This window comes from Musca domestica, unplaced genomic scaffold (genome assembly GCF_030504385.1).
Source record: "Musca domestica strain aabys unplaced genomic scaffold, Musca_domestica.polishedcontigs.V.1.1 45, whole genome shotgun sequence".
Taxonomy (NCBI): Eukaryota; Metazoa; Arthropoda; class Insecta; order Diptera; family Muscidae; genus Musca; species Musca domestica.
The window spans coordinates 2,604,980-2,629,392 of record NW_026712335.1 but is presented as its reverse complement, the minus strand read 5'-3'; the positions used below and the strand labels follow the sequence as shown (position 1 = coordinate 2,629,392).

Below are 24,413 nucleotides of genomic sequence, written 5' to 3'. Positions count from 1 at the left end.
AAAAAAAGAATTGAAAGTAAATCAAACACATCCATGGAGTTCAATATATATTGGTCCACTGATTGAGAAGAGTGTTTCGTTGTGGTACACAGTTTAAAATAACCCTTGGAGACAACAACCATAAAATACCATACATAGCTCTATAATATATAATCAAGCAACTCCAAGGGGTCCTAAAAATAGACGCTTGAATCCATATAAAAATAGATCTAATGGCTAAGGCCTCCTCTCGTATCTTAGAACATAAAATCGCAGTTTTCAATCAATTAATGACGAATAATAAAATCAACTTTACATAGTTTTGGAAATGGTGTTTTGATGGAAGCAAAGATTATAGAGAGTATAAGGTGAAGTCCATGAGAATAGTTTGTGACATCGTAAGCGCCTTAAAATTGTTTTCATCAGCGACAGATATATGAAAACCCACTGTAATTTGTCAAAAATCAGCTTCATTTATCAACTCGGCATTGCAAAATAATTCGGTTGCAGTTTTCTGAAAAAATGCTTCAGCCGAAAGAAAAATGTTTTTGTTTCTAAATAAAATTAAACAAGTAAGCAAAGGCAACAGTCGTGCGGGGCCGACCATGTGATACCCTACAACACTACAATATGTTAGGGTGATTCCCTTATGTCCAAGTCCATTTTGGAAGATTTCGCTTTTGAAATTTTGTCATGGAGTACTGCCCAGATATTGCCCTTACCATTTTGACCAGGGACATTTGCGCACTCCGTCGTGCTGTTAGTTTTTGTGGTCCATTTTACAGCTAAATATAATCCAATGGTCATCCAAAAAGCTAGAATTCTTCCCTATCCTTAACTCTCTTCTCAGGCATGTCGATTGGCTTCAATTGTGTGATCAGTAGTTTTTTTCTGTTTCGGTTCGTTTGAGCCCCTTAATATTTTGCTATCATCTCCAAAAGCAAGAAGCGTTTCTGCATCTACAAATTTAGACCCATCAATATGATTTGCTTGTCTACGATATTTGGCTATATTCATCAACGAAATCAGCATAAAAAAAGCCAGAAGTTCGCCTTTTGTGTATTTCGGATATCGCCTGTAAGTAATGTTGGTATTTTTTTCACACAAAAACAGTGGTCCATTCTACCTGTTGTACTTTGGTTTCTATTTGCGACCTTAAAACTGCTGCAAAATCGGGAACATTTTTAGTGGTTGGTCCATTTCAACCCCTAAATATATTGCGGTCATCTTTGAAAACAATTGCTCTTCTGAGCCTAACCCTACCCTTGTGAAAATTTTCGTGAAGATCGGACGATAATTCCAATCTGTATATAATAACCCCAACCCGTGTTGTAAGGTGAAAAAATTTTACAAAATGTACATTTCAATATTATAAGTCAAATTGAAAAAATCGCATGCGATAAAAAATATGAAAAAATAAAAAAATGCCACAAAACGCTACAAAATCTATAATAACACCATTATTGGCAAATTTTTAAGCGATTTTTTTTGATTTCATTCTCTTATGCCATTCTGAATTGACAATATTTGTCAAAATCGGTCCAGCCATTCTTGAGATATGAGCATTCTAACTAACATCCCCTTCCTTTGTATATACACATTGTATATATTTCGCTATATATAACCGATATATTTACTATCGGCATCTACGTAACGGTCAGGATTGACCTGTTCGTCTTTTTGCGATTTCGCCGGGATTAAAAATATTCGCGGTTTAATGAAAAATTTGATTTTATTTAACACAAGTGTCATGACCTTTTCACCCACTAAATATTACCCGATTACCATCAAAATTGGAAGACTTCTGCCCAGCCTTAAGCTCTAGCCATATGCTAACTTCCGAGTCAATTGGTCTATAACTGCGACCTGTAGAGCAACTGCAAAATAAAGATTTTTTACTGTATTTGGCCCATTTCAACAACTAAATATTATGCGATCATCTCCAAAAGAAATAGGATTCTATTCTGGCCCAAACCCCACCTCCATTCTAAATTTCGTGAAGATCGAACTATAATTGCGACCTGTAGAGTGATTACAAATTAACATGGACAAACGGACAGACGGACGGACGGACATACATACATAGCTAGATCGACTCAGCTCGGCGAGATAGGAAGATCCATATATACTTTCCTATGTGGGAAACCAATATTTCGAGGTGTTACATAATTGTTGGCCCAATCAAACTTGCAATACCCCCAATACATAGTGTTGTAGGGTATACTTATATGTGCATATGTAAAGTAACGTTCGCTAATAATAAGAGGGAGAATTCAAAGGCTGTAGTATCGATTACGAACTTTAAATAACACATCTGAAACAATTTCGGCGAATAATGTCGCTAAAATCATCAAAATACCGAATATCGGGAGGTACCAATATATGGAGGCTGTACCAAAAAGTGGGCCTTAATGGCCCATTTTCAATACCAAAAGTCCTGCAGACATAATATACATTTCAGTAAAATTTTATTAACCTACTTCATTACGTTCGGAAGCTAAAGTGATTTCCGCAGACGGACAGACGGACGGGCATCGCTAAATCGACATAGAATTTTATGCTGATCACGCACTTATATACTTTGTGGGGTCTAAAATGTACATTTCGAGGTGTTACAAACGGAAACTCTCTAATATTGTGGAGGGTATAAAAACAAGTTGAAAGTATCCGTCGTTTTTTTTCCGGCAGATATATACCCTCAGCCAATGTTCGATTATTTAAATGTATTTTGATTTCTGTTATGATTATACAAATTTTCGACAAATTTTCGGAGTAAGTTCCGAAGGAATGGGCCAATATTGTCAATTTCGTATCGGACATAAAAAATATGATATAAATATTGAAATTACCTTCACTTTATATCAGATATGTGATCATTTGTAGATAATGTTAAAATGTGTGTGAGGTGCCAGATATAATGAACCGAAGTATTTCATTTTCATACTTCATCTAAACAGATAAAACTCTTTCTTTGAGCGTTTTGTTTTTCAAAATCTTGAATCCTATGTGGGGGAGGTATCAGAAGAAATGGTTCGATCTTCAACATTTTTATAACAGAACTTTTGTTGATGGAAATATTGAGATGTGCCAAGTTCGAATGGAATTGGATGTTAATTTCGCGTTTTATGGCTTTCGTGGATAATCAAAATGTTGACCCTTTGTGGGGAAGGTATCAGATGGAGTGGATCGATATATCCTATCGATTGAGAGAAATATTGGGATCTGTGAAATTTGAAGGGAATTGGATGCTTACTTCGCATTTATAATTCTTTTGGTCGTTCCAAATTGTGACCTTTTGTGGGGGAGGTATCATAAGGGGTTCGCAGTTATATATCATATTCACAACAGACCTTGTGTTAGCAAAAATGTTTGTATGTGTGAAATTTGCAAGCATTTTGAGTATTTTGTTTTTCAAAATCTTGAACCCTATGTTAACCCTTAATTTCGCGTTTTACGAGCTTCACGTATATTTAAAATGTTAATTCTTTGTGGGGGAGGTACCTGAAGAAGTCATCCGATATATTCCGTTGTTACACCAAACCTTGGGTTAATAAAAATGATGTGATGTGAGTAATTTGAAGATAATTGGACCGACATTATTCATTTTTGCACCTGTCGTAACACTGATGGAAATATTATTATTTGCAAAGTTTGAGTAAAATCGGATTATTCTTTCCTTTTCTGTGCAGTAAAATATTTTTTTTTTTTTTTGAAATTTTCGACCTTTTGTGGAGGAACTACCAGAAGGAGTGCATCGATATTGCCCAACTTCGAACTCAATCTAAGTTTGATAATAATATTACGATGTACCAAGTTTGAACCAAATCGGATACTATCTTCGAGAGTTATCGTGCGCATCAGCCAGCCAGATAGACGGACGGACATCGCTAGATCTATTTGGTCCAAAGATACCTAGGGTCTAAAACCTTTATTTCGATGAGCCAGCCAGATAGACGGACGGACATCGCTAGATCGAAATGTCCTGAAACGGATTTGGTCCAAAGATACCTAGGGTCGAAAACCGTTATTTCGATGAGGCACGTTCTGGCCGTATCAAATGATATATACCCTTTCTTTTGCTAGCAATGTTGTCCAAAGAATTATCTACCTGAAATGCATGGATTACTCCCGATGTAATCTTCTAAAACAACCGCACAACCGTAGTTCATACAATTTTTTGAGCAATTTTTTTTATAAAAATTCCGATTTTTCCAACAATTTGGAAAAATTGGATTTTGTCGCACCAGCCAAGTTCGAAGATGAGCTATATTGGTCAACGTCTTCGGAAGAATTCATATAATTTTATCTTCCCGTATTTTGACAATTTTACGCCATATTTGGTATTCTGACGATATTAGACACACATTCGAAAGGTATACATAGTTTCAAATTCAGTATTTAAAGTTTATAATGGGTTCTACCCCCCTATAGCAGTCTACTGTTGTCCTTAGCCACCATATAATTGGACCTTCCCATATTCGATATTTTGAGGATAAAATCATGACTTGAAGTTCATAATAAGTTATGCCTACTGTGACAGAAGAAGTGACGTATACCACTCGAATACTGGAATTTCGGCAAGCACAGACATATTTTTACATATTTTATTTTCTAACTGGTTTCAAAGGTTTTCAGAAGGATTCAGTAATATTTTTTTCAAAAATTATGTTTGACCTTCTTTTAAAGAATATTGCCAATTAGGTCCATCAACAAAATTCCTACCGATTGATTTAAAAGTTGCAATAAAACAAATATTTTTTTAATTACATTTTTTCTTTATTGGATTTCAAGGCTTTCAGCTAGCTAAACGAATTTTTTCGGAAAAAAATTCTTCCCATTCCCAGCTTAGAAACGACGATGACGACGAATGACACGACGACGGTTGGTCTTGTAACGATAACCATCGGCCGATGAGAAGGAGTGAGCTGGAGCCGAAGCACCAGTGTCATAAGATTCGGAATAGGTAGCAGCTGGGGCAGAGTATGAAGCAGCTGGAGCAGCAGCGAATGATGCAGCTGGGGCAGCAGCGAATGATGGAGCTGGAGCAGAAGCAGCTGGTGGCAAGTATTCACTGGATGGAGCAGAACCAGCACCTTGGAAGGGTGGCAAGTATTCGGTGCTTACATCACGGCGATGACGGCGACGATAGACGCGACGACGGTTGGTCTTGTATTTGTAACCTTCGGCGGAGGAGAAGGTGTGGGCAGGAGCAGAAGCACCGGTGTCATAAGATTCGCTGTAGGTTGCGGCAGGGGCCGAGTAGGAGGTGGCAGCTGGGGCCGAGTAGGAGGTGGCAGCTGGGGCAGAGTAGGAGGTGGCTGCTGGGGCAGAGTAGGAGGCGACTGCTGGGGCGGAGTAGGAAGCGGCAGCAGCTGGAGCAGAGTAAGAAGCAACAGCTGGTGCAGAGTACGAAGCAGCTGGGGCAGAGTATGAAGCGGAAACAGCAGGAGCACTGTAGGAAGCTACAGGAGCTGAGGCATGACCTTCATGAGGTGGCAAGTATTCGCTGCTCAAATGGCTGACATCAGCAGTTGCCACGGCCACCAGGGCGCACAAAGCAATAAAGATTTTCTAAAAAAGAAACCACAAAAATTAATTCAATTAATTGTCTAAGGGTGACTTTCAAAGCCCGCTCACTCGCGGTATTACTAACCATTGTTGGAACGTTTATCTCCTATCGCCGGAAGAATCCAAGAGAAAATGATACTTGTACTGGCCAAATTACCAGCCTTTTATAGTCACAACAAATTACCCGGGATTCGGGACATTTGCATAAATTCTGCATGCAAGACAATCATAATTATTTATGGACTTTTATAATTTAAAACCCTCGACGGGTTTTCTGCTTTTTTTTGGTTGACGAAATCCAGTCTTGTGGGAGCTCAGCAACAAAGCCTTTTGCTCCTCTGCCCGCCCAGCAGGTTTGCCGCTACTTAAGCTAGAATAGCTTTAATAACATTAGAAACTGAAGCTGACGCTAAGGCTGAGACAAATGACCAGGGCAATTAATTTTGTTTTGTTTTGATTGGAGAAGCGTAAAAAGTACCACAAGAAAGGCAGAAGAAAAAGATAAAGAAAAGAAAATACGGTTTTTTTTTATATTTTGTTGGTTTTACGTTTTATTGTGTGTTTCTCATAGTTTCAAGTCAATGGATTTTGGCTAAAGAACGCGTCTGAGAATGTAAAGTCTTATCAAATAATGCTATGGATGTTCGCGCCCCCAGTAAAAATCTGAGGATATTTTTCAAGATCTGAAAAAGATGCTAGAGTGATGTTCTTTAGTGGCGACGGTAGACAACGCGACGGTGGGTCTTGTAGCGGTAACCATCATCGGCCAATTCATGGGCGGGGGCAGCTTCTTGGGCAACAACAGACACTTGTTCTACGGGGGCAGGTTCGTAGACAGGGGCGGCTTCTTGTTGGACAGGAGGCAAGTATTCGTTGGAGGGCAAGTGGCTGACATCACGACGGTTGCGGCGGTAGACAACGCGACGGTGGGTCTTGTAACGGTAACCATCGGCAGCTACTTCATGAGCGGGTTCAGCATCAGCTTGAACGGGGGGCAAGTATTCGTTGGTGGGAGCAGCAACGGGGGCGGCTTCTTGTTGGGGAGGCAAGTATTCGTTGGAGGGCAAGTGGCTGACATCACGACGGTTGCGGCGGTAGACAACACGACGGTGGGTCTTGTAACGGTAACCATCATCGGCCAATTCATGGGCGGGGGCAGCTTCTTGAGCAACAACAGAAACTTGTTCTACGGGGGCAGGTTCGTAGACAGGGGCGGCTTCTTGTTGGACAGGGGGCAAGTATTCGTTGGAGGGCAAGTGGCTGACATCACGACGGTTGCGACGGTAGACAACACGACGGTGGGTCTTGTAACGGTAACCATCATCGGCCAATTCATGGGCGGGCTCGGGTTCTTGAACGGCAACAGGAACTTGTTCTACGGGAGCAGGTTCGTAAACTGGGGTGGCTTCTTGTTGGGGAGGCAAGTATTCGTTGGAGGGCAAGTGGCTGACATCACGACGGTTGCGACGGTAGACAACGCGACGGTGGGTCTTGTAACGGTAACCATCGGCAGCTACTTCATGAGCGGGTTCAGCATCAGCTTGGACAGGGGGCAAGTATTCGTTGGTGGGAGCGGCAACGGGGGCGGCTTCTTGTTGGGGAGGCAAGTATTCGTTGGAGGGCAAGTGGCTGACATCACGACGGTTGCGACGGTAGACAACACGACGGTGAGTCTTGTAACGGTAACCATCATCGGCCAATTCATGGGCGGGGGCAGCTTCTTGGGCAACAACAGAAACTTGTTCTACGGGGGCAGGTTCGTAGACAGGGGCGGCTTCTTGTTGGACAGGGGGCAAGTATTCGTTGGAGGGCAAGTGGCTGACATCACGACGGTTGCGACGATAGACAACGCGACGGTGGGTCTTGTAACGGTAACCATCATCGGCCAATTCATGGGCGGGGGCAGCTTCTTGGGCAACAACAGACACTTGTTCTACGGGAGCAGGTTCGTAGACAGGGGCGGCTTCTTGTTGGACAGGGGGCAAGTATTCGTTGGAAGGCAAGTGGCTGACATCACGACGATGACGACGGTAGACAACGCGACGGTGGGTCTTGTAACGGTAGCCATCATCGGCCAATTCGTGAGCGGGGGCGGCTTCAACAACTGGGACCTCTTGTTGTTGTTGTTGAACAGGGGGCAAGTATTCGTTGCTGGGCTGAGGGGCTACAGGGGCCACAGAAACTTGCTGGGGTGGCAAGTATTCGTTGGAGGGCAAATGGCTGACGTCAGCAGCGACAGCTGCAATCACAGCAAAGGCAATGAGGAACAATTTCTACAACGAAATAAAGAAAGGACACGACCACGTTAGCAAACCTCTAGGCATATAATCCGGGCCAAAAAAAGCAAAACCTACCATTTTTGTTTCTTTTTCTTTTCTCTTTTCCTTAGTAATCCGAACTTACTAATCCACTGACTTTACACACTGCAGGCAGAACTAGCTATGCTTACAGTAGTAACTCTAAGAGTAGAATGTTGTAGTCACAGAACTATTTCTTACTATTTATACACAAATCGGAGTAAAACTGAGAGCGTCTGAGCATCGCCAATCGAACCAAAGTTTGGTAATTTGTAATTCTTATTTTGCGGATCGAAAAAAAAAAAGATGGCAAAAAAACGCACACACACGCACACACATGTGAGAATAGATAGTTGGCTCTTCGCATGGAAACTATTGTGTAGAGTAGTCGGTGGATAGATCGGCCATAGACAGAATTGCCAAAAAAACGTAAAAAAACAAAACAAACAACAATATTGGTAACATCCAAACAAAGAGTTATACCGCCAGCCGACAGATCAGCAAAGATACGCACTCACACACACGCACGCATATGCTCAAGAGCTCAGGCCAAGCTAGACGGCCGCGTCAACATCAGCTGGCTGTAAAAGTTCGCATCACCAGCCACAAAAAAGAAGGGTTAAAAGAAAGAAAATAGAAATCTAATGAAGGCAAGAACAAAAAAAAAAAAAAAAAACACAACATCATCGCCTCTAGAACCATAAACTTAATAATGATTATCATCATATGGCGATGATGATGATGTTGTAGTTGGGCAAAATCATTTAAGATGTATTATATCTTTTGGGAACACACAACAAAAATTAAAAAAAAAACTATAATTTGTTTAATCTTTGAAATTGTTGTAGCTATATTTAGAGAGCGATAATTTTGATTCGATTGTATCGTTTTTTTTTAATTTATTCACTTTTAATTGGTTTGATTTTAGAGCCATGATTCAAATTTGCCAGCCAGCCAGATTGGGCCTTTGTAAAATTTAGTTTTATGATCAATATTCATTTGTAACAAATCGATCGATGTTGTTTGGTGTGGCTGCTCCTGCTGAAGCTTGTCTTCCTCATGTTGCGAAAATAAATTGAAAAAATTATATTTTTTTTTTTCATGTGGTGCACAGTGGTTTTCTATTATTGCAAAGGATTAAAAACATAATAATAAAAAATTGAAATAAAATTTGCGAAATTTCCCAAAATAAAATAAAAAATTGATGATAAAAGAATTTTAAAACAATGCCGGTGGAAACAAAGAAACTGATAGAACTTAATAATAATAAATTAAAAAAAAAGGAAAAAAATGGGACCAATCTCATAAATATGGATTAAATAATTTATTTAGATTCGAAAAATATCAGAGATCAAAAAAAAAAAAAAAACTAAAACGTGTGACCTGGTTACAAAATTCTGGCACAACATGTAATGTGAACTTGTAAAAATATTGAAATTTTTGTTAATATTTCAAAATGGGAAACGAAGTGTTAACAGTTTCGAATTTTTTGGGGACTTAATTTTAATGGCGGACGGGAATTTAAACGTTCATACCGTGCAACAAAATTTACCTCTGGTGTTGGTTTCTCACTGAGGAATGAGAAGAAAAATGAAATATTTGGAGTCGATATAGTAGTGTATCGATTTGGCTTTAGGTCCACACAAAACTTCCATTTTTCAAAAAAAAAAAAAAAAAAAAAAAAAAACAAAAACAGAAAAAAATGTATGTTCAGCCTAACCGCTATTCAGATACCCTCCACCAAAATTTCGAAAAAATAAAATTATGTTAAAATCTTAAAAATACCGAATATCGGAAGGTGCCGTTATATGGGGGATATACGATATTGTGGACCTATATAGACAAATCTATGTGTGACACAAAGAACTCCTTGTGTAGAATTTCAGACAATTCTGTTGAAAAATATGGCTAAAATCATCAAATGCGAAAATTCTCTTTCAGTGGGTAAAGTACTCACAAAGAACTCCTTGTGTAGAATTTCAGACAATTCCAAACCATATATGGTGAAGGGTATTAAAAATATGGTCATATTAATAACAGCTTTAGGTTGGAGGCCATTGCAACAAAACCAATTCATGAACGGGGACAGTTTTTTTTTTTGGCATCTTTGTCTACAGTGGCATATTCGTAAACTGGCCTCTTGTTGGACAGCGGGCAAGAATTCGTTGGAAGCAAGTGGCTGGCATCAAGACGTTCTTGTAACGGTAACCATCATTGGCCAATTCATGGAAGGGCTCGAGTTATTGAATGGCAACGGCAACTTATTCCACGGGGGCAAATCAAAAAACGGCTTCGCTCCTTTCTGAATACCCCAAAAAATATTTAACATCAGTATCAGACTTTTTTCAAACTTCGCACATTTAAATAACTTGCAGATTTTTTAAAAGATTTTATTTTACTTTTTATTAGACCTTTCTTGTTAATTCCCAGACAAAAAACAAGGGAACTGATGAGTATTGGTGGCTCTTTCCGAAACCTAGGTATTCCCTGCCTTACCCCCTGATAAACATTACCATCGTTCTCCACTAATAAACAAACGTTGTTTTTATAAAAACAACAATAAAGGGATTAAGCCTTACCATTTTGCAACAACAAAATACTATGGTATCCCGAACAAACAACACTGTTCAATTGTAGTTTTTTTTAATATTTTTTGGTTAGAAAATATTTGATTTTTAAAATTATCTGTTAATTTTTAATCGTGGATTTTTAAAAATAAATTTTTCCTGCTATATATAAATCAAACATTCATAATTATTTTTTTCTGAATTTTTCCAGCTATATATATTTTCCAGTATGAATAGTAGATTTTTAAAAGTATTTTTTTCCTGCAATATATAAATTTTAGATTTAAAAAAAATGTACAAATTGTGGATTTTTACTGCTATGTATAAATAGTGGATTCTTTTAAAATATTTTTTCCTGCTATATGTAGATCGTGGATTTAAAATGAAAAAATTCCAGCAATATATAACTCGTGGCTTTTTTAAAATAATTTTTTCTTGCTATCTATAAATTGTGTATTTTTTAAAAATAATTCTTTCTTGCTATAAATAAATTATGAATTTTTGAAAAAAAATTTGCATATTTTTAAAACTACTTCTGCTATATATAAGTCGTGGATTTTAAAAAGAAAAATATTTCCTTCTATATAAAAATCGGGGATTTGTAAGAATTATTTTTCCTATATTTTTGCTATACATAAGTTGTGATTTTTTTTTGTGCTATATAAAAATGGTGGACTTTTTAAAATAATTTTTTCGTGCTATATATAAATGGTGGATTTTTTTAAATATTTTGTCCTGCTATATATAAGTAGTGGATTTTTTAAAAATATTTTTTTCCTGCTATAAATAAGTCGTGGATTTTTTAATATTTTTTCTGCTATATATAAATCGTGAATTAAAAAACCTGCTATATATAAGTCGTGAACTTTTAAAAATATTTTTTTTTCTGCTATATATAAACGGTAGAATCGTAGATATAAAAATAATTTTTTCCTCCTATATATAAAGTGGGGATTTAAAAAAAAAATATTTTTTCCTGTGATGTAAAAAAATCTGGGTTTTGGTACGTTTTTTAAAATATTTTTTCTGACTTGAGATCTTGAATTTATTCAATTTCAATTGGATTTCTAATTTTTTTTTTGTAATGCTCACTCATCGTAGATTTTAAAAAATATTTATTCTGCTCTATATTAATTTTGGATTCTTTAACTTATTTTATTTATTTAAATATTTCTCAATTTTAAAATATATTTATTTGGCTACATATAAATCATACATTTTTATAAAAATTCGTTAATAAAAAAATGTCCAGGTAAAGAAATCTGATCGATTTTTATATTATTTTTCTGGGAATAAAAGTGTGAATGAATGAATGTAGGCCCCCATGCACCCCCTTTGTTGTGAGAGTAGATCTGTGTTGGGCTACATAGATCATCTGTAAAATTAATTTAAAAATGATAAAAAAAAATTGCAAATAGTTGTCAATATTTGTTTTATATTTTTACCAAGTAAATAAAACAAATGAAGAAAAACACAAAAACGTCCTTGAACCTGTCTCAATACAATAAAAAGGTTCAATCATCTTTCGAATCTATTCTTAGTTACAATTATTTAATTTTATATAATTATATGTTTAATTTATTTGTCGTCTATGACAAAATAGATATCTGATATCTTTGGAAAGATAAATACGCCAAATGATGCTGCAATTAAGAATTGCCTAAAAACCTAGAGTTGATGCTGCAAATTAAAAATTTGCCTAAAACCCAAGAGCAAAAAGAAATTATCAAAATTTCCAATTATAAAAAAATTATATTATAATATAATTACTGGTTTGCAAAGAAATTAATTTTAAAATAATTTTTGTTCGGTATTTTTAGTGTCCAAATGTATTGAATTAGCATTTTGATAAGCGACTGGGGAATATTTTAATCTGTGGTCAATTAAATAAAATATACATTATTTCGTTTTTGAAACATATTAAATTAAAGAGCGACTAAACGTGGTTTAATTAGCCGTCTCGTGGATAGCTGTTAGAGTGGATATAGAACGATATTTTTGAATACAGAAAAAGGTGTAGTGTTCAAATTGATAACAATTATAGTTGTCTTAGATAATTGCATTTTAGATAAGATAATTATATTAATTATTAGATAATTATATATTAATTAAGGCATAAACTACATATCATACTTTATCAAGGTTCACGATAGTCTTATCGTTACATAAAGTGCTATGTTGGCACTTTCTTCCGTAATCTATTAAAATAAAAGAAATTTGCATTTCGAATAACAAAATTTGTCATCAAAATTTCATACATCGTACTGAATTTTCAGAATTTCAAGGTTTTATTTCTTATATACAAGTTTTTTATTTTTTTTCGGAAAGAATAATACCTTTTACACCAAAAACTCATCAAAACCTTTCATTTTGAAGTTAATAGAGAAGATTATTAGTAAGACAATCGCAAAATTGACCCACATCCAGTTTTTCTGTCTCAAACTATTTCAATGCCGACATATGTATACACTAGAAACCAAGAAGGATATCCATATCAAATTTCGGGATTTAAGCTCTATTCCTTCAACGAATACCAAATTTAGTATCATTTAGCACTTTTCGAACGCCTATAGTACACATTTCCAAAACCACCATCATACTTTAACCACAGAAACAAGCAGTGATATTTTCAGGTGACAAATTTCAATGACAAATTTCAGGATTTCAGCTGACCTAATACTAAATTTTGTACTATTTATTACTTCTCCTACAATTATAGTACACATTTACAAAACAAAGTCTATATCTCAATTTCAGATATTAAGAAAGAACTCAATATCAAAGTTGAAGATTTCAGACCTATCCATTCATCCAATACCAAATTTAGTACACTTTGGTACTTTTCGGACAAATAAGGGACGCATTTCCAATACCATCTCAATATCTCAGTTCCAGACACCAACAGAGACTTAAATATCAAATTTGAGGATTCCAACCCTATTCCTTCATCCAGTACTAAATTTAGAACTATTTAAAATTTCTGGTTCAAATACAGGGTGAAATAAAAAAAAACTGCAACAAAGCCAAACGCAATATTTTTTAATTTTATTGAATGAATTTCGGAAATAACATCAAATTTTAGAATACCTTTGGCCCGAATTATGGGCTTCAAACGGCCAATGAAACCATCACGCTGCCCGAATGTTGCTCTGCGGTATTTTGGCCCATTCCCGGCGAAGCGCTTGCTTCAGGTGATTGACACTTTGGTATTTTTTAGTGCCAACCTTGCTTTCCAAAATACTCCAGACACAATAGTCCAACGGATTGGGATCCGGAAATTTTGGTGGCCATTGTGCGCTGGAAATGAAGCGGGGAACGTTATTTTGTAACCATTCATGGGTGGCGCGTGCTGAATGCGATGGTGCTGAGTCCTGTTGAAATGTCCAAGGTCTGTGGCCAAAATTTTTGAGTGCCCAATTTAATACACCCTCCATAATATTTTCGCTATAATATTCGGCATTTATTCTAATGCCACGGTCGATTAATACGAGCGGAGAGCTACGATCGGCTGTTATGGCGGCCTACACCATCACCATGGCCGGCGCTTGAGTTATGGTGGCCAACTGAAGGTGCACATTTTCAGCTAGCCTCTTTGGCAAGTAAATGCGATCATTTTGTTTGTTTACAAACTGCTGGACAACGAATGTTTTCTCATCGGAGAAAATCAAATTCGGCAGTTCACCACTTTCGGCCAAGCGAAGCTTTAGTTCTTTTTAGTCTATTTTCTTTCTATTGCGGTTTAAGTTCTTGCACTTTTTGCAATTTCAATGAGTTCATTTTTCAATATTTGCCGAGTGAAATATTGCGATATGTTCAGCTCACCAAGTTGCTTCTTTACTTTTCGAACCATTTCTGCTGATGTTGCTGTTTTCTTCCGTCCACTTCCTTGACATCGTGCTACGCTACCAGTATCACGGTAACGAGCGATGGTACGATACACAAAAGATTTATTCACATTTAAATGCTAGAGTCCTCTAACGATAGCCATTTGTGGTTTCCAACCAAATATAAAGAAATCACACTATCACGCTTGAATTCCATCACAAAAACTTTTATAATGAGCTGCCACTGGAATTATTTTAACGAGTGGCTTATAAATGACGCCGTCTGAAGTTGTTTGCAGTTTTTCAAATCACCATGTATATCTTTATCCGATTTCAAGTATATTGTGCACCAAATTGCTAATATTAGCCCAAATGGATTGAGTTTAGGCACTTCCGACAAAATTCAGCGCAGAAGCAAGTATTTCAAATTTTACACCTACATTTATGTTTCATCCGATTTGGTGTTATATTCTCTCGAATGCGTAATATGCGCACCACAACAATGATATATGATACCGAACAGCTCGGTTCAGGTTTTATATACCTTCCATACATGTACATCTACATCCGATTTTACGGTTTTTGTTCATCATATATGTAATGTCAGCTCAAATTGGATAGATTTTTTCAAATTCAACCGGATTTTTCCATTCGATGAAACCCTCCGTAAAATTTGTGGGAAATTGTTTCAGAATTGGATATAGTTTCCAAATAATGGCTACTCTAAAGCCATGATACGCATACAAATAAGGTTCATAGTTGGTATAATCTACTTCACACAAATTCTCAATATAAACTTTTTTGCCCCGCCCGACTTTTGACCTTTCCTTACTGGTCATTATTAACACCATTTCAGGTAACGTTAAATAACAAACTCTTAATATGGCTAGAACGCACTTTTTGCCGAAATGTTTTCTATTGTATCTGTGTTTTGTTTGTTTCGCACAAAACTTGTTCTAACGGGGGTCAATAAATAAAAGAACTTAATTGAGTGCTTTGACATAAGTTCATTGTGAGAGTTATATATACATAAAATATTCAATAAATTTCCTTTGAAATAAAATTTATTTAAAGGTTGTCATCAATCACTTTAATTCAAATGCAGCAAAAATTTTGAAAAGTAATAAATAAATTAATAAATTAGTTTGATGCACTCTATGACAATTTATTAAAATAACTTCGAGATATTTTTAGCACAATATTCAGCAGGCTACTGATGCAATAAAAACGTCTAAATCCCTATCTTTCATCAACACATTTTCGATAAATTTTGTTAAGTCTTATTTATGCTGAAATTCGTTTGATATTTTACGATCCACAATTATTGCCGATTTTAAAGCTGACAACCTATCCACCTATTTACCAATATCGCGATCGCCATCACCAACTAGTTGGGGACAAATATACTCAGTTATAATTAGATATTCATTAGCATCCATATGCGAGCATGTTTAGGTATTTTATGGGTTTTTGATAGCTCGCGTGTTAATTTTGGGTTTCAATTCGGTGAGTGTGGTGTATGTATATATAGCGTGTGAACGGTATTTGAAAAAGAAATGCAAACGAAACTATAAACATGTATTTCAAATGATCCTGTTTTGAAATAAAACGATGTGATTCAAGATGTGGTAAAAACACTATTTTGGGATTATTAATTATTAAAATTATGCGATTGCGACTTAATGGAAGTGGTAATAATTTTTAATATCATGAATTGAAAATAATCTGCCAGCAAAGCGAATGCCACTTTCTAACTTGACGTGATTTCAAAGTATAGACTCATACTTTTCACACATACACTGTCATATATGTGAATGTTTACTTTTCAAATTGATTTTCTAAATTGATATAATATTTAATACAAATAAATGTTTAAACAATTTCTTATAACAATCCAAAATCACAAAACATTTGAAAATTATTCACTTATTTTTTATTATTTTTTGCAGCATATCAATCATTTTTTATATTAAGCCACATTAAGAACATGATTTATTTGCATGATTTATGTATAACATTATTAGAATAAAATACTTTTTCCAGTATTATTCAAAATTTATGGTTATCCTTGGTGAACGTCTCTACAAACCCGACGACGATGATGTCATTCCAATTTATTTCGTCTTGTTTTCTGATGCTTTTGATTTGTTTCAACTTCTTTGAGAAAAAAAACAAACATATTTATTTATTTGAAACGTAAAAACAACGATATTTGTTTGAAACATAATTACCAATTGATTCTTGGAATGTTTCCAAACCACGACGTCGTTGTTGTTACGCAGACATTCGCTCATACAAATATACCTAAAAAACAAATCATTATAATTTGTGATGCCAAGTACTTATTTTTTTATTCGCATGGAAAACATCCGGAAATGTTTAATCAATAAATGCTTAAAAAAAAACAATAAAATTAAGTAAAGTGTGAATAAATTTTGAATTCAACACATTAAAATCATTCAGCGCGTCAACAATTCTTATAACTAAATGGTCGGAATTTTGAAGTTAATTGGACCATATCTTTGATGTAAGAAAAACTCACGGATCCAACTATACAAAACAGGAAAAAACATTAGGTTGGGAAGGACCTTAATAAACCAGTAAAGAACAGTCAAAAGTCGGGCTGGCCGAATATATGATACCCTACACCACTATGCGTATTTAGTAGACCCACCAAAACAAAAAAGTGTATAATGGGAAGTTATGTGACGTAGATCACACCAACTATGAACCTTATTTGAATGCGTATCATGTCTTTAGAGTAGTCAAAATTGGGGAACTAAATCCAACTCTAAATCGATCTTCAACAAATTTGACAGAGACTTTTGTACCTAAAATACCAAATATCAATGCTATATAGTACATAATATGACTTCAATAAGGTTTCTCTTAAAAAATATTTATTGGAGCAATAGATACACCTGACCGAGTTTCATCAAATGGAAAAATTCGGTTGGATATGAAAAAGCTATCCAATTTGGGCTGATATTACACATATGTTGGACAGTAACCGTAAAATCAGATAAATATGTCCACCAAAATTCGAAAGATCAAGGTATATAAAAATCTGAATCGAGCTGTATCTGATGTCCGGTATTAAATATCATTGTTGTGGTGCGCATATTACGCATGCTAGGAATTTAACACCAAATCGCATGAAACATATATATCTGAACCGATTTTCACCAAAATATGAAGTACTTACTTCTGGGCTGAATTCCGTCTGAAGTGCCAAAACTCAATACATTTGGGCTAATATTAGCAACCTGATATCGGATAAAGATATACATGGGAGCTATATCCAAATCTGAACCGACCTTGACAACATTTTAGCTGTAACTGATACCTGGTACCAAATATCATTCTTGTGAAACGCATATTACAAATGTGCGGAACTTAAACACCAAATCGGATGAAACATATATATGGGAGCTAGTGCAGAACATTTCTCATATTGACATCAATACCAAACAAGTAAAAAACATTAAGTTCGGCCGGGTCACCTTAGGGTAAAGGGAACATTTTTATATCAAAGTATCTGAATTCATGCATGTTTCACTTTAAACTTCATCTACCCGTAAGACCGTTTGCATAATGCAGATAAATTTATAAAAAAAAAACAAGTAAAAAAACATTTAGTTCGGCCGGGCCAAACTTTTAATACCCTCCACCTTAGGGTAAAAGAAACATAAGAAAAAATGTGGCAAAAACCATTAAAATGCCGAATATCGGGAGGTACCGCTATATAGGGGCTACACCAAAACGTGGACCTATAATTACAATGTTTCGCCACACGAACTAGGACCCATTATGACCCACAAATACCAATTTTTAGACAAATCAGTGAAAAAATGTGGCAACAACCATCAAAATACCGAATATCGGGAGTAACCGTTATATGGGGGCTATACCAAATCATGGACCCATACATGCAATGTTTCGCCACCGGAGCTGGAAACCATTATGACCCACAAATACCAATTTTTAGACAAATCCGTGAAAAAATGTGGCAAAAAAACTAAAATACCGAATATCGGGAGGTACCTTTATATGGGGGCTTTACCACATCGTGCCATACGCTCAGGGACCCGTTATGACTTACAAATACCAATTTCCAGACAAATCCATGAAAAAATGTCATATCTCATTTTCAATACCAACCATCCTAGACACAATGCAAATAGCTCTGTTAAATTTTACGTCAAATAATGTGGGCTGTATCGTGATTTCAACAGACAGACGGACAGACAGACGGACATCGTTAAATCGACTTAGAACTCCAAGGTGGAGGGTATGTTTTTATCATAGTGAGTGAGGCCATTATATGGGGCCATATCAAAACGGGAATCTCTATAGAAAATTTTATACTTCAAGAATTTCCATCAATTAAATCTTTTAAAATCCCAAATTTTAAACAATTAGGTGAATAAATGTGACTATTATTATCAAAATACCGAATATCGGTGGGTATCGTTGTGCACTATAGGAAAACGTGAAACGAAATATTTAATGTTCTGCCTCCGGGCTAGAACCCATTATGAACTGCAAATACCAATTTTTATTAAAATATCGGAATAACGGTACCGTTATATGGGGATTATACCAAAACGTAGACCTATACATACAATTTTTTGCCACACGTGCTATAACCTATTATGACCTACAAATACCAATTTTTAGACAAATCCGTGAAAAAACGTAGCAAAAATCACCAAAATACTGAATATCGGGAGGAACCGTTATATGGCGGCTATACCAAAACGTGGACCTATACACACAATTTTACGCCTGTGAAAGTAGAAACTATTATTACCTATATATAGCAATTTTTGGATAAATTCGTTAAAAAAAATGTGGCCAAAAGCATCAAAATACAGCATATCGGGAGGAACCGTTATATGGCGGCTATACCAAAACGTGAACCGATATATCTCATTTTCAATACCAACCACCCTAGACACAATACAAATAGTTTTGCCTAATTGTAGAGGTCTACGTCAAATAATGTGGGCTGTGTCGTAATTTCAACAGACAGACGGACATAGTTAAATCGACTTAGATTTTTATGCTGATTTTGAATATAAATACTTTAAGGGGTCTACAATGAATATTTAGGGATGTTACAAACGGAATGACAAAGTTAATATGCCCCCTTTCAAAGGTGGAGGATATATATATATATATATATATATATATATATATATATATATATATATATATATATATATATATATATATATATATATATAATAAATATATATAATATATATATATATAATATATATATAATAATAAATAAATATATATATATAATATATATATATATATATATATATATATATATATATATATATATATATATATATATATATATATATATATATATATATATATATATATATATATATATATTATATATATATATATATATATATATATATATATATATTATATATATATATATATATATATATATATATATATATATATATATATATATATATATATATATATATATATATATATATATATATATATATATATATATATATATACATATATATTATATATAAATAAGCTTTATGAGCAGATTAAAGAAAAAATATTTTAAGAAACATGACAGAAGAGGCTTGGCTCTGGTTCGGACTAATAAGTGTTAACAGTGATCTTTTCTTGTCAAATATAATTTATCACATTCAGAAAACAAATAACAGCATAGAAGACAGTTGATGAATATGAAATCGATAAAAAAAACTACTTCGATATATATTTAGAACCATTGACGATCATCACTGTTGGCGTCGACGACCCGTCAATCTGGTCTAACTATGAATGGGATTTTGATTGAACGAAGAACGGTTGTCCGGCGTCAAGTTTGGTGTTTTTCAGATTCATTCATTTGTTCGTCTATTTGGCAGTTTGTCTGCCGGTCTGGCTGCCCGCCCGTCTGTCTATTGATACTTTGTTTTTTTTTCTGCGATATCAATGTCAAGTGCGAGCTAAGATAATCTTTTCATTTGTTTATTGTTTTCGAAAATAGATATCTTTTTATTGAAAGTATAGCTTATAAATTTAATCGATTATTGTCTTAACACTTCAATTCAAACAAAACGTCATTTTGCAATCAACTTTTAGTTCCTTGTTAAATGTCAAAATATTTCGCCCTATTGTTCTTTAGAATGCCAAGAACGACTGCAAGGTGTTTTCAATCAAAATATATTTTTTTTATTGGAAAATTATGCTTATATTATGTTGTGCCTAACCGCTCTGTGGAGAGGTTACTTTAGGTTAGTTTTGCAAAAAAGTAGTTTATCTAAATAGTGGTCTAAATCATATCAAACGTATAACATGGCATTTGTCATCTCATAGGCTTTCGGTGCTTTAAATAAAGTTTCACTATTTTGGAACGACGACTTAACTAAGCTTTATTCAAACAGCAAGCATAGGCCCAATGTTGAGTATACCCAATTTATGGGAAATCATAAATTCCATATTCATCTCAGGTTTCTGGTTGAAAGAAATATTTAGATATAGCAAGTGGACGGATATACTCCAGATTCACAGCAGATCTTGTATTAAAAAAATTAATGGGACATATGAAATATGAAGAGAACCGGATACTTATTTTGGATCATATGATCGTTTTGGTTGTTCAAAACTTTGACCCTTTGTGGGCGAGGTACCAAAAGGAATATTCCAATCTCTACCATTCTTATAAAAGATCTGTTGTTGATAGAAATATTGAAATGTGCCAAGTCTGAAATGAATGTGATGTAAATTTTGCGTTTTGTGAGCTTCATGGTTTTTCAAAATGTAGACCCTTTATGGCGGAGGTATTTGATGGAGAGGACCGATATTGTCAATTTTCGCACCTATCCTAGCATTGATGCAAATATTAGGATTTGCAAAGTTGGAGCATCATCGGAATCTTCTTTCTCTTTTCGTGCAGTGAAATATTTATTATTTTTTTTTTTTTTTTGAAAAAATAGACCTTTTTTGGGGGACGTACCAAAAGCAGTGGATCGATATCTAAGTTTGATAATAATATTACGATGTACCAAGTTTGGACCAATTCGGATACTTTCTTCGAGAGTTATCGTGCGCTCCAGGCAGACAAACATACTGACGGACTAACGAACATCGCTAAATGGACTCCAAATGTTCTAAAACGAATTTGGTTTAAAGAGACCTAAGGTCTAAAACCTTAATGTCCTTGAGGTACGTTTGGCCGTATCAAATGGTATATCCGTCTCTAGCCATATGATGAAGAATATTTTTGTCTTTGAGGTCCCACTTCCAAAATTATGTTGCATATATTGTAATCACGACTTGAGATAGAAGGCTAAAATTTTGCACACATGTATATTTTGCCAGTAGACAAATGGGTCGTGTCGTAAATGGGTCATGTCGGCCTACGTTTTCGTAGGGCCTGTTTATAACAGTACCTCCTAATATTCGGAATTTTGATGATATTATCGACATTATTAACAGGAATTGCTTCACATTTCGCATTTGAAGTTTGAAATTGGTACTAAAACGTATGCATATCCACGCCTTCGTGTAGCCCCCATATGACGGGTTTCATTTAATCGGAATTTTTCTGAAATTTTCAAAGTTCCTCCCGAAAAAGTTCGGCCCGGGCGGCTTTTTTACCTGTTTTTACTCAAATGGACAGAATTTGGCATTTGCTGTTCTTAATGGAGACACAGTTTAGTATAGCTCCCAAAGAACACAATTTTAGTTCTTTGAAGGATTTTTACAACATTTTGCGAATTTATGTGTGCGCCAAAAATGCCAAAATTTGACAAATTGCTGACATAACCCCCATTTACCGTATGCCCGATTCGAGGCAATTTCATGATGTTGACAGTTTTTTTTATGCTATTTTTTGTTTTGAGTTCCGATTACAATATATACCTTCATAAAAAATTACACCACTCTTTGGCAGAACCCCATGTAATTTGAAGTGTCGAAGAGATTTATGGGATTTGAAACAAGACTAGGAAATTCAAAGGCAGGTATATTTAGCTAAAACCAATGTTTTCGTGATCTATACAAAAGGAAAAATGCTTGAGAGTATCCAGGAATGGACAAGACAGAGCTCAATCTACAGGGTGAGATAAAACTACCGCAACATATAGCCATAACAAATACATTTTATTGAATGAAAACAAAAAAATTTGGAAATAGCATCAACTTTTAGAATATATTTAGATTTGTTCGAATTGGTCACCTTTGGCAGGAATTATGACCTTTGGCTGGCCGAATGTTGTTCTGCAGTATTTTGGTCCATTCCCGGCGAAGCGCTTGCTTGAGATGATCGACACTTTGGTACTTTTTAGTGCCAACGTTGCTTTCCAAAATACTCCAGACACAATAGTCCAACGGATTAGTATCCGGAGCTTTTGGTGACCATTGTTCGCTGGAAATGAAGCGAGGAACCTCAATTTTCAACCATTCTTGGGTGGCGTGTGCTGAGTCCTGTTGGAATGTCCAAGGTCTGCGGCCAAAATGTTTGCGTAACCTTGCGTGGGATCTAATGCTCCCTCTAGAATATTTTGGGCATTTATTCGATTAATACGAACGGAGAGCGACCATCGGCTGTTATGGCGGCCCACACCATCACCATGGCCGGCGCTTGGTGGCCAACCATTTTCAGTTGACCTCTTCAGCGAGTAAACACGATCATTTTGTTTGTTTACAAACTGCTGGACAACGAATGTTTTCTCAACGGAGACGAAGAAACCCGAATTCGGCAATTCACCACTTTCGGCAAAGCGAAGCATATCTTTAGCTCTTTTGAGTCTATTTTCGTTCTGCTGCGGTGTAAGTTCTTGCACTTTTCGGAATTTCAATGGCTTTACCCCCAGCTCATTTTTCAATATATGCCGAATGGAATATTGCGATATGTTCAGCTCACGAGCCATTCTTCGGCCACTCCGACGCGGGTTTCAATCAAGTCGCTTCTTTACTTTTCAAACCATTTCTGCTGATGTTGCTGTTTTCTTCCGCCCACTTCCTGGACGACGGGCTACGCTACCAGTATCACGGTAACGAGCGATGGTACGAGACACAAAAAAATTATTCACATTTAAATGCTGGAGTGCTCTAACGATAGGCACTTGTGGTTTTCCAGCCAAATATAAAGAAAGCACACTATCGCGCTTGAATTCCATCACCAATTCCTCTTTTTTTTTGGAAAATTCTCACCAAAATGCTTTTGTACGCTTGTAAACAACATAATGAGCTGTCACTGGAACAATTTTATGTCTATAGTAGTCTATAGTTGGTTGCAGTTTTTTCATCTCACTCTGTATTTTAATAGAATTCTGCAAATCTTGTCAATGACAAGGATAACCCGAAGAGTTTATTTTTACTGTCTTTGAGAGAAAAATATTGACAGTACCAACATTCAATAAAAACAAGTAAAAAAGCTGTAAGTTCGGCCGGGCCGAGCTTTTAATACCCTCCAACATTCGGTACAAATTTGGCAATTTCCAAAAAAAAAAGATAAATAAATAAATAAAATCCGTTTAAAATTCTGTTAAAATCTTAAAAATACCGAATACCTATACGACGACGTAGACCTGCGTAGACAACTTTTGTCATAAGTTATTACAATATTTAAATGCGAAACTTGAAGAAAAATCTGTTTATAATGTAGCTAAAATCATCAAAATACCGAATATAGGGGGTACCGTTATATGGGGGCTATACGAAGGCGTGGACATGCGCAGACAATTTTCTGGCATGGGCTAAAGTATTCATTACGAACTTCACATGCGAAATTTGAAACAATTCCGGTGAATAATGTCGCTAAAATCATCAAAATACTGAATATCGGGAGGTACCATTATATGGGAGCTATACGATAATTTGGACCTACATGGCCAAATATACATGTGTGCAAAATTTTAGCCTTCTATCTCAATTTGTTCGAAAGATAGCGTGATTACAACAGACAGACGGACATGGCTAAATCGTCTTAGAATTTTACGCTGTTCAAGAATATATACTTTGTTGGGTCTGACATGAGTATTTCGAGGAGTTACAAACGGAATGACAAAATTAGTATGGTGGAGGGTGTAAAAATAATAGATAAATATTGAACTTTGCAAAATTTGATATGGACTGACCTTACTGCAAATATAATAAGGTTTCTCCAAGAAATTCAACAT

The 24,413-nt window shown here is 35.4% G+C and overlaps 2 protein-coding genes across 2 annotated transcripts; both read right to left on the bottom strand.

The window, feature by feature from the left end:
• Nucleotides 1-4,733: 4,733 nt before the first annotated feature.
• LOC131804493 (cuticle protein 16.5-like) lies at nt 4,734-5,689 on the bottom strand. The gene is made up of 2 exons (XM_059127450.1): nt 5,633-5,689; nt 4,734-5,550 (listed from the first exon to the last, which is right to left on the bottom strand). The coding sequence occupies exons 1-2, from the start codon at nt 5,633-5,635 to the stop codon at nt 4,825-4,827; spliced, it is 729 nt and encodes a 242-aa protein (XP_058983433.1). The 5' UTR covers nt 5,636-5,689; the 3' UTR covers nt 4,734-4,824.
• A 568-nt stretch (nt 5,690-6,257) lies between these two features.
• Nucleotides 6,258-24,413, bottom strand: LOC131804473 (uncharacterized). Its single transcript, XM_059127411.1, has 2 exons — nt 24,372-24,413; nt 6,258-7,820 (listed from the first exon to the last, which is right to left on the bottom strand). The coding sequence occupies exons 1-2, from the start codon at nt 24,411-24,413 to the stop codon at nt 6,258-6,260; spliced, it is 1,605 nt and encodes a 534-aa protein (XP_058983394.1).